At 33.9% G+C, this 12,489-nt stretch overlaps 1 protein-coding gene across 9 annotated transcripts in view; it reads right to left on the reverse strand.

The window, feature by feature from the left end:
* Nucleotides 1-12,489, reverse strand: part of PTPRD (protein tyrosine phosphatase receptor type D) — a 1,060,901-nt gene that overhangs the window by 176,293 nt on the left and 872,119 nt on the right. For all 9 annotated transcript variants that reach the window (XM_047699812.1, XM_047699814.1, XM_047699811.1 and 6 more), the window contains 2 exons: nt 5,492-5,625; nt 2,806-2,950 (listed from right to left, as the gene is read on the reverse strand). In XM_047699812.1, coding sequence (XP_047555768.1) covers nt 2,806-2,950; nt 5,492-5,625 — 279 coding nt within the window. The remainder of the gene's footprint in view (nt 1-2,805; nt 2,951-5,491; nt 5,626-12,489) is intronic.

The raw sequence follows: 12,489 nt of genomic DNA on the forward strand, positions 1-12,489 counted from the left end.
TTGATTATAGCCCGTATACACTGAGCATGCAGAATCATTAAAGGATGAAAATGCATAGTCCAAGATTTACCTACCCGAGGGTAATGTCAGGCTTGTTGATTCTGACTGTAACTTGTACTTACCCTACATCAGCTTTCAGCTTTTTTAAAAAAATTTATTAACTCTTCTTGAGACACCATTGCAAGTGAAGAATTAGATTCCACCAACAAATTTTGGTAAAATTAATAATAATCATCTATCCCTTACGAAGTGTCAGTAACACAGCCATTAAAAAGAAATGTTTAAAAAAAATCCTGAGAACCATCTGGAAAAGATATGACTTACGTGCAAAATTTTTTTTCATTTTGTACGTAATTATTCATATAAAGTAGAATTTGCATAAGAGTTAAAAGAGAAACTTTTTCTTATTGTGCATTCTAAAATAAAATCATCACTTTCTGAGCAATTATTTTCCATCAAATTACCCAAATATAACATTATTTGGTAAAATTTAAAAAGCAATAAGAGCAATGCAACTGTTATAGCAAATTACTTTTAAAGTTAATAATATATAATTCCTAAGGGACAAATGAGAGGGATAAGATATTTATATTTATTTATTTTAAATAGTCAATTGATGTGATAGAATGAATAAATCATTTCTAATTTTGTGTATGTGAACATGTAGTTTGGATATTTCCTTAGACTCTGTAGGTCTTAATATTATGTAGCATCAGGTGTATCTAATTGTTTACAGGATTATCATTCTTTTTAAATTTTTATGTCTTAGGTTCCTTCATTATTGTCAATCAAAATGAAAGCTCCCTGTACTGATGAAAAGGAAATTCTCATAAGACAATCTTGTAAATTTGGAGTAAGATTTGCAAAATCATGAGAATATCTTTCATCTTTATTGATTCTGACTATACATTCTTATGTTTCAAATTATAAAACTATTTCATATGCATTATCACTATTCATAAAAAATTGAGTTGTTCATGTAACAGCAAGGACTCATTTGTAATTCTTTTTAAAAAGCTGATTTGGTTTTTACTACATTGGTACCTTCAGACCTCCTATTCTATGAGAATACATTCAACATCTCTTGCCTTTTACTATAATAAAGTAAAAAAGTAGATAAGTTTTGGTGTGGTTATAAAATGTCTGTTTTGTCTCTCTGCATGTAAATTGGTATGTATGTATGTATGCATGCTTGCAAAAAAGTCAATTTTGCAAACCATGCAAAACAGAATGCTGAAGCGTATCACATTTCTTTTAATTAAATGTCTGAGTTTAAGAGTTATCGTCTACAATATTACTTACTAGTCTGCCCAGAATTCAAAGCCCAATCCAAAACTGCATTAATTTACTTGCTTCTTTCTTTTAAAAGAAAGGGAATTTTATGGGAATAGGCTATAATCACTAATGGATTAAGTAATAGGATCCTAATACTTTTCATACCACCAGTCATATTTTGAGAAAGAGAAAGAATATAACTTTTACCTTCAAAAAAATCCTGGAAGATTTTGAATTTCTATAGAATTTAGACTTGTTTATATGAAAGAAAATTCATTTCTTAGAAAATATAAATTTCATGTTCACTGATAGGTCTTATATTAAGGTCGGCAGAGCATCCTCTTTATAAAATTCAATGTATTGAGATAACACGTATCTATTGCATATATAACTATAAAACATACAGTATCAAAAAATACCTAGGGAAATAACTCCATAAATTATTCAATTCAAGGTAAACGGTTGTTCAATAGACTAATTATAGAAATTTACTAATAAAGAGCAAACCATAGTATAAGTCACCAAACTTTCCATCAAAAATAAACCTCCATATAATACTTTACATAAAGCAATCTTCCCTGGACACAATGAACCCCCATTGTGATAAACACAACTATGCTTTAGGGTAACAGTTCCAAAAAGAAATTGAACCTGAGGAAACACAATACAATCTAGTATTGCAAATTTACTTGTGATTTTTCCACTGTTCTGAATTTGTCCAAATACAGATTTTCTATGAATGTTCCAAAACCTCAAGAGTTAATAATAAAGTAGTCAAATAATAATAGGGAACTAATAGGGAAGTTGAATCATAATAAGAGGGAAGTTGATAAGTAATAAAGAGTTGAGCTTTTCTCTGAGTAGGAAAAAAATACATGAAATAAAAACCTGTTTATTAGAAAAGTTAAAACCTGTGTGCTTAGGGGTCGCCTGGGTGGCTCAGCTGGGCTAAGCCTCCGACTCTTGATTTTTACCTCACATCATGATCTGGTTAGTGATATGGATCCGCACATCTGGCTCTGAGCAGGTGTAGAGCCTGCTTAAGATTCTCTCCCTCCATTTGTTCCTCTCCCACCCCCAACTAAAATAAATAAATGAATAAATATAAATAAACATTAAAAAAAAAACCTGTGTGCTTAAAAAACTTAAAAGTTTGGTCTTTGTTACCTCTTGAATTTGTGAAGCCCTCTTGTGATTATTTAGCAGTGCTCTGAACCAAAATTTGGCTTTACAGGCTTATAAGTCATTACACAGGGCCTGGTGGAACCTTCATTCATTTTCCTCACAGAAGTCTTCTAACTCCTCCAACTTCCTTCAGTTTAGGAAGGCGGAGAATGGGATCTGCTATTTGGACCAAGTTGGAAACCAACAGAGGTCATGATTACAATCCCCAAAGGTGGATGCATACGAGCATAGAAACTACTGACTGTCAAACTTATTAATTAGTCCATTTGTTTGTTGGCAGGCGAAAAGAGGCCGCAACACCTCTTAATGGAAAAGGGAAGAAAGGAAGCAAAGAGAGACACCTACTTGACTGCATGGTTCTGGCTGATATTTCAGCCGTGGAAGCACCCAGGCCTTGAGGAGAGCGTGCGGCCAGACGGAAGTAGTACAAACTGTTGGGTTTCAGCCCTTGCAGTCTATAAGATGTCCCTGGCTCAATGGTAATCCGTTGCTGGGGATAAGTAACAAAAGAACTAGGTCATTTTCATTAAGATTCATGCAAATATTTTTAGCACATGCCTGCAACCTCTGATGTCTGTCACTGGAGTCATAAAGTCGTCAAAATATCACAAACAGAATCAACAGTGGGTAGGATTGTACCAGGGGAACTATACAAGGAAAATATCAGTGTTTAAAGGCACATTTCTACTATAAATAAGGCAACCAGAACAATGGAAGCCAGAAATCTTTCTAATGAGGATGCAGTGACCAAATAGGTCAAATAGGAGGTAAGTTGAGAGGCCACCACTCATAAGCATGTTGTACCTTAAGGTGCATGTGTTGCGGAGACAAAGCCCACAACAGACATTGACAAATAGTGGAGTCCTGTAGTGGAGTCTGGTCAATGGGTGCAATTTCAAGTGAATAGGTTGCCTAGCTTATCTCCCATGACCTTCTGTAATTTAAATTGGGGCAAAGAAGATATGGCCAGAAGTAGCAACAGAAACCAGTGTACAGTTTCTATGACATTGCTACTGGAACTCAGAAACTGCAAAGTTCTGATGGGATAAGAATCAGATGTTTACTAGGTGGGTAATTTATACAAAGCCATATCATCACTCTAGACAGATTTAAAATCATTTTAAAACTTTTTTGTGACTACGGAGCACACAGCTAGAAAAAAAAAGGCACCAACTTTTCTGCAAATTTTAACATCATAAAGGGCTTTTGAAATAAGGTTTCTTTAATTGAATGTTGTAACTTTTACTTTTCATGCTTAAGATTTGACTTGCGTTTTAGCAGAAATAGAGCTATGGGTAATCAATCTCAGATTGAACATTAGCCTGTAGTAAGCCTTAAAATACACACTAATATGTAATCTAGTAATGGCATAAATAATCTCAAGGCTTTTCATCGAATAGAGTTTGCTGTTTACACAAACAGAAATCGTTCAAGGGGAATTCAAATATAAAACTAGAGAAAACATCCCTAGGGTATTCTGGCTCACAAACACAAAAGCTTTTCAAAATTTTAGATTTCCCAAATGGTAAGTAAAAACGGAATCCCCGAAGAAACAATTGTAAAACAGAGTAGGCGTGGCAACACTCATGCACCTACATCTACAGCATTCTCAAAGGAGCACCATTCTCCTGCACTGTTTTAATCTGATTTTTTAGTTGGGTAGTGGCAAGGATTTAAAATAAATTAATGATGAATTATGTCTTAATAAAAACACCAGTCGTGGTAACTTGAGTACTTTAAGTTATAGCAGCATTTCAATTATATAGCTTTTTGAGTGCTTAATTCATATTGGCTTTGTTAGCTAACTCTAAAAGCATTGCATTTAGAACCTGGTCTTTGGAGATTCTGCTCATTTCAAACAGCTGTAATAAGATAGAAGTTTATAGGAACATATTAATTTATTGCAGCATTCAGAATGATGCACCATAAGTTAACTGATAATATTTCATTTAGTATGTGAGTGTTGTAAAGAAAAAAGGTATTTCTGTTAAAAGTTAGGGGCTAACTAGCTTTGTGAAGATCTTCTTAAGATAAAGAATGCAAAAAGGTAGAGTAAAATGACTTGTATGGATTGAGTTTTCACATATAGTTTCACCAACATTTTTGTCTTAATGTTCCAGACTTGATATCACAGTAATAAAAGAAATACATTCATTAATACCATATATTCCCATCCTGAAAATGTTAGATGTATCTTAATACTGATTTCTATAATTTATGCAAAGTACACCCAAGAGGCAGTACACACTATTGGTTAAAAAGATAGATTCTGGAACCCGACTGACTAGGTTTTCAAATCCCAGTTCTGCCATTCAGGAGTGTGAGATTTGGGGGAATCTGTTTGACTTTATTTGTGCCTTCATTTTGTTATATGTGGAATCAATTAAAAGTAGAAACTGACTCATGGCACCACTGTAAGAACTGAATAAGTTAATATATGTGAAATTCTTATTATACCTCTTAATGTATGTATTAGTTACATTGATATTGTTTCTCTTTTCAGTAACTATCAAGAATTGCCAGACTTCTTCAGTTTACAATTGTTTTATTTGCATAGCATACTCAAACATTATATATACTCCATTCATATCAAATAACTCTTGGCACACAAATAAACATTTATTACTGGGCCTCCTTCTCTGAAACCAGCTTGGATAAATCCATCCATCCAAAGCCTTGGAGTCATTTGACTTAAGTGCTACATGATGACTTAAGCACTATAAGGCAGAAGAGAAATAAAGGAAGTCCCTAAGTCTCATAGGGTATATTCTTTTAGATACTTTCCGAAGAAGCTCAGAAACCTGGAAATAGAGACAAGAGCTGTTTTGTTGTTGGTCTTTGCCCCATTCTACCCCCAAAGGCTTGAAATCAATATTCTGATTTTTTTGGTCAAGTTCCTTCTTTGATGAAGAAATCTTTCCCACCAAAGTCCTCTACAGATGTCTGACTTTTGGGCAGAACTTTGGCAAATAATCAAAAGTACAGTAGGCCCCAATATAGTGAATGACCAGAAGGTGAGAAACAGTCTTACCTCCTCTCCATGCTCCCCATCTTTGTAGACCAGTTCATAGTTGGCAATGGTGTCTGAACGTGGAGGTGTCCAAGATAGCAAAATACTTGTTTCAGACTCAGGTTCTGCTTTGAAGTTTAGTGGTTGCCCTGGGACTAAAAACAGGAAGGCAAAGGACTGAGTTCATCATCACCATGAGCGTTTAGAAACTCTTCCATTAGTGCATCCATTTAAACCTCTCCAAATGTGTCCACACATGTAGCTTAACGGACAGCTAGGTCCTTAACATTGTTTATAGTTCATTTTTCCTCCTTCAAGGTACAAGAATATTTTTAACATGGCACTTGTTCTTGATCAGTTTAAAATCTATATAAGATAGAGAGTTATCACACATAGAATAGAGCATAAATCTGATAATAAATCTGATCTCACAAATAATAAACTTACTTCACAATATTGTAATAAATGAGATGATTTATATAATGCATTTGTAATCAATATTGTATAAATCATAACAAGTGCTAAATACATAAAAACCATTGTTATTTTACAACTGGGAATTTGTTCTTTAGCACTGCATTTCAGTTTCAAAATTATTTCCAGTTTGGTTTATAAAATCCCACCTTCGCTACATTAACAAAACCTACTGGTAAACCAGAATTATGTAGTATTTTTTTCTTACCAACCCACATTTTGAAAAAGAGGTTAAGAAAAAAAAACCTATCACTTATAAATAATTACTTCTAATCCCTAATTGACTTTCTCTTTTTTAAAAGGTTTTATTTATTTATTTGTCAGAGGGCCAGGACTCTGGGATCATGACCTGAGCCAAAGGCAGCTGCCTAACCAACTGAGCCACCCAGGAGTCCCAAGATACTCATTAATTTGATGCCTCTATGAACATACTTCCTAAACAGGGTATCTTTTTTCTCTGTATTTTCCCAGTCAAAAGACAATCAAAGAGCAAAAGCAAAAGAAGGGGGGAAAGAGGGAAAAATTAACAGGAAAATAGCAAAGTAAATAGAGAACACACTAGTTCTAAACGGGAAATACCAAACATGCTAGAAGGAGCAACAATGGAAGCCAAGAACAATCAGACAGATGGGGACATTATGATTAGATGTTAATATTCCGATGATTAAAGGGGTTCTTAGCCTAAAAATACACACACATACGCATATGTGTGTGGTCACTTCTTTCTATCTACCTTTGTTTCCTTTTTTCTTCCTCCCAACTTCCACAGGTCTGAGAAGGAAGAAAGCTTTGTGATAACTCCTGACTTAACCAAACTGGAACACAGTATTGTCAAGAATTAAAAACATGAACAGAACTAAAGGGCTGCTCTCAGGATAATAATTGCTTGTTATGTATTCCTCCCTGCCTAATGCTAATAATAAATTGACATTAATTGAAAACATCTTGGGAATCTAATTAACTTTTTCTTAAACTGTTTACCTTTTTTGCTTTTAATTTGTCTTGAACAAATTCCCAGTGGGCCTCAATGTTTCATCCTTGTTTAGTGACACAAACTTCATTTGACCCTCCAATTCTATTAAGACACTTCTCCTTCTAAATAATGAATTAAACAGGCTCAGAGCTTCAGAGGGTGTACTGTTCATTTTATTCTTGAACAAAATAAGTAGTGGTCAGAGAACTTCAAATAATACATACAAGGTTCTCCTTGTCTGCTCTATCTTGCCCTTTTTTTGAAGTGGTCTGGAGGGTAATTTAATTTTATAGATGTTAAATTGTGGTAGAAATACAAATGTCCAGGGCGCCTGGGTGGCTCAGTCTGTTAAGTGTCTGCCTTCGGCTCAGATCATGATCCCAGGGTCCTGGGATCAAGTCCTCCATCTGCTCCCTGCTCAGTGGGGAGCCTGCTTCTCTGTCTGCCCCTCCCTCCCTGCTCCTGCTCACTCTCTCTCTCAAATAAATAAATAAAATCTTAAAAAAGGAAAGAAAGAAAGAAAGAGAGAGAGAGAGAGAAGAAAGAAAGAAAGAAAGAAAGAAAGAAAGAAAGAAAGAAAGAAAGAAAGAAAGAAAGAAAGAAAGAAAGAAAGAGAAAGAAAGACAGATAAGTGTCCAGAGGTCTCAGGCAGATCACTTAGAGAGTATGGAAACCAGGTGGGGTCTGGGGTCAATGGGAAAGTGCCTGGCACACCTGAAGGAGTTGATAGTTTTCAGCACCAAGAGATTGCAGCTTTGTGCAGTGCTGGTCCAAGTTTGCCTGAACTGATTTTTCAACAGAAGTTGACAGTGAATCTTCTAGGTAAAATCTTTCAATTTTTAACCATTGGAAATTAATTGAATTAATTTAAATTAATTGAAAAACACGATAGGGGGCAAATTATGTCTACGGGCAAAATCCAGCAAATGGACCAGTGTTTTAAAAGATTTTTTTATTATATCAGGCTCTATGTTCATAAACACATTAAAGTGCCACTACTTAGATCTCACGGGAATTGAAGATTCACTTAGAGATGCTTCCTCAGAGTCATTTAGCCATGTTGAAACAACCACAATAAAACTGAGGCATCAAAGTAAAGGAAAAACGCTATGAAATTAATGGATTTATTTTTATATTCCTCAAACATAGTAGTCTTAATGATAATATATGTATATGAAGAAGCACTTCAGAGGGCTCCAAATGGTCTTATTTCTCTGTATTTTATTATTTCTCTTCTACTTATTTCTCTGTACTATTTGGAAACACAGAGAGTACTTCATGTTCGGTCAGTTATGGTGGCTACAGATTCTATCTCCAAATGATCTCACAGTCTTTACAACTCAAAGTTACTGTAATTCTTTTACCTTCATTTCTTGTTTGTCTGTGTCTATTTTACTATTAAGAGCTTTTCTGTGTTGTAGCATTTCCCTCATCAATTAACTGAACATAAATTTTATAGGAAACTCCGAGATTCTGGAAACTCATGGAAAAAATTAAAAAGGCCCATCCAGAAACTTCAGTGCAATTGTTCTACATTAGCAAGGGAGATGTGATATTATTGACCATAAACCAAATTTAGAATTTAGATGTGGGCAGAGGAAAGGGAGGTAGAACTTATAATTTTTCCTTAAACCTATATTCAAGAAATGTTTGTATTCTGTAAAGTGGTATCAAGATTGTACTTTTCTTCTTGATTACTTAATGTCCACAAGGAAATATAAACATGAACTATCAATTCCCCCAAACAAGATTATAATCCCATTGGTGAATGTAAAGTATTTGAGTAGTACTGCTATTATATTCCATATAAATATCTGAAGGCCACTCAAATGAAGAATGAAAGAGAGATGAAGGGAATATCTGTATGTCATCTGAAATGTTGATAATACTAGAAGAAATCAATACTTAAGTAAATATCTCTAAGGAGAAAAGGGTTATCATGTAGTAAGTGGCTAGCCAATAATTTCACTTAGCCCTATTATAAATATGAACTATTATCAGAGAAAGGAAAGTCATTATTGCTAAAATACTTAGTATTTTAATAAGGTACACATTTGAAAATGTATCTAGCGTGTTGATAAATGATAACAATGACAAAAGCAATGGCCAGAGCTATAGAAGTGGTAAAGCAAAGCAAAATTCAAAACAAGGAGTTTGATTTATAAGTGCTAAAAATATATCATTGATAAAATAAGTACTTAATAGGCAAGCACCTGCACACATTTTATTCTCAATTGTCATTAAATGATCAGTGTGAAAAGTTAAATTTTATTACAGTTGTATTTACATCTAGAACTCCTTTACTCAAACTCCTTTTAGCTTCTTTGCTAAAACTATTTTAATAATGCATTTAAATTGGACTCAGGAAGTTGGAAATTAGTCTTTTTGTAATTTGCTTATTTAGACCTGTTGACATATACTAATTAAATGATTTAGTAAGTTCTGGAAACCTAAAATGTCATGTCTTTAAATGTCATAGTTTTCTTTTTGTTTGCTTCTTCAAAAAGTTTAAGGTCGGTACTACTCAGTATTTATTTAGTAAACAGACAAAATTATTTTCCTTCTAAAAGCCTATACTATTAAAGTATACACATAGAAATCAGTAGATTTTTCCCAAGAATCTATTAAATGGACAGAAAAATTAGAGGTTTTCTAAAGAAAGAAAAAAGAAAGACATTAGGATTCAACAGATTTATAATGGCTCCAATTAGCCATGAGCATCAGGCAACATTTTAGGGCGTTAGGTTTTAGATGTAATTTACTACATTCTTTATCACAGTTTTATTTGTACTTCTTTTATACAATATAGTTACCATATATTCTTATTATAATTATCTATACAATAAAAATGTATAAAAAGACATCCTTTCAAAATGTGTATTCTAATAGTAGAAATCTTTTTCTAGCACAATATAAATTCTTCCCTTGACATCGACCATATACTGCATTCTCCATATTTTTAAGGTAAACTAGCGGCAAGTGACTGCACTGCCCAGAGTTAAAGCTATGGAAAAATTGGAAGATTAACCCGTGTTTCTAGAAAATAATTAATTCAGAGTCCAATTTTAAACAAAAATAGGACTGCTGGTGCCAGCGAATTAAAGATTAAAAAAATGAAATGAACATCTTTTAGATATAGAAGACATAGACATTTATACCTTTGTATCTATGAAATTAAAATATACTTGAGAAATTTATACATCTTAGTGAATTTTCATAGGCTTGGAAAGATAAAATTGTAGTAAAAATAATTATATCCTCAAATTTTCTATAGACCCTCTAAAAGAATATTTCACAATGATTTTATGTTTTTCCCTAGCTATGATTCTAAGAAATATTTAGTCAGCAAGAAAAAAAAAAAAAAAAAGGAGCAGCTCAGCATTAATTATATTAGAACTAACATCATTGTATTTGGCAGGTGTCCACTAACATCAAATGGCCTTTGTTAATTAAAGCTAGGGAACAGATCAAATCATTGTGCTATTTTGGAAGGTTTTCTTAGCCTATTGATCTTGGCAGGCACAAGTCATTATGTCATTATATATCTTCTCAATCAATGGGTATTAAAAGTACAACTATCAAACAAGGTTCTTGGAAATAATGTAAAAATACTCAGAGATTGGGAACAACTCTTCTAATGCATCTGTGACCCATTCATCCAGATTTTTCCAAGTTCAGAGTCCCCGGATCACATTACTCAATTGTCCCTGTTGTAGCACTGCCTTAACTAAGTTATGGGTTATGGCTTATGTCATATTATGTCCTTGGTGATGCAGAAAACCAAATATGTACTATTTAACATCAGTTCTATATCTTTAAATAAACTGTGACAAAAGGCATTATTGTCTGTCTTCTCGTTTCTGAATATAAAGATTCTCATGATTCCCAAGGCTTCTTACATTTTAGGTGAATTTGGTTCCAGGAAGTATCTGGTATCTAAGATAGCTAAATCTTCCTGATATCAGGGAAAAAAAAAAGTTATAAGACATTATGGATTCTTATGTTTAAATCTGTGGTTTGAAAACTTAGAACCAGACTTACCAATCAAGTATAATAACCTATGAAAAGAGGCATTCCTTTCTCTACTTGCAGATAAACCTTTTTTTTTAATATCTAAATAGTTTAAAGTACTTTTGTACTAGGATAATATAACAGCTACCTCAAGTATTTTAGAAGTAAATTACATATAATTCTTTAATAAAGATATGAATAAATGAATGACTGTGTTTACTCTGTTTATTGACACCTGGTAGGCACAAAAATCTAGCAGGCACTGAAACTATCACAAAAACAGATTATTAATTTAAAAATAATAATGCTTTGAAGTAGCTAGGGTGCCTGGATTTAAATTCTGCTTTCCCACTTACCAACATTATGACCACACAAAACAAGTTCCTGAATCTTCTTCAATCCTCAATTTACTCATCGGCAAATGGGGTAATTCCACATCTAACAAACTGGGTAGTAATATTAGTACATGCAACACTCACAGTACCAGCATATGTAGCTGTTTTTATTATGATGATGATTATATAGTACATACTAAATTATAAACTATTTCTATCCATTACCTAATCTATCGCCCTGCAATGGATGGAAGTGTATTCCACAAAATTTCATATGTTGAATTCCTAACCCTCAGAATGTGACCTGATTTGGAAATAAGATTTTTGCAGATGTAATTATTTAAGATGAGGTCCCTTGGTTGGCCCTCATCCATTATGACTGGAATCCTTATGAAAAGGGGAAATTTAGACAAAAAGTCACACACACAGGGAGAACACAATGTGACAATAAGGCAGAGATCAGGGTGATGCCTCTCCAAGGCAAGGAATAGCCAAGATTGCTAGCAAACCAACAGAAGGTAAGAGAGAAGCCCAGAAGCTGCCCTGCGAAAGAACAAGTTCCATGCACCTTGATCTCAGACTTCTAGCCATTGGAAGGGAGAGACAGTAAAATTAAAGTTGTTCAAGCCACCCAGTCTGTGGTATTTTGTTACAGGAGCCCTAGAAACCAAATACTACCTCTAAACTCTATAAGGTGGTTATTATTTTTGATGGTAAGAAAACTAAAGTTCAGAGAAGTGAAGAAACTTGTCCAGGGTTATAGCGCTAAAAATGGTATACTGGATATAAACTCTGGTTATATTACTCTGAAACTAGGCATTTTTAAAAAATCACCACTGAGGGACACCTGGGTCCTCTCTCCCTGGGAGGAGGGAGTCAGTGATTTCAGTTCAGGTGATTTCAGTTCAGGTCATGATCTCATGGGTAATAGGACAATACTGTGTCTGGGCTCCATAGTCAGCAGGGAGTCTGTTTGAGTTTCTCTCCCTTTGCCCCTCCCTGCAATTCTCGCTCTCTCTCAAATAAATAAATAGATCTTTAAAAACTATATCACCACTGAAAAATTAGAAGAACTGAAAGCGGAACACAAGTATATGTTCTTTGTATATACTTTCTTTTAACTTTAAATGGTTAGGGATCTGTTAAAATAGTGCAATAAAAAGTAATCTCATAATATTTGACCAGTTTTAGTCAAGAAAAAGAACAGGAGGACAAGATGCTCAGAT

The sequence above is a fragment of the Lutra lutra genome, chromosome 13 (genome assembly GCF_902655055.1).
Source record: "Lutra lutra chromosome 13, mLutLut1.2, whole genome shotgun sequence".
Lineage (NCBI taxonomy): Eukaryota > Metazoa > Chordata > Mammalia > Carnivora > Mustelidae > Lutra > Lutra lutra.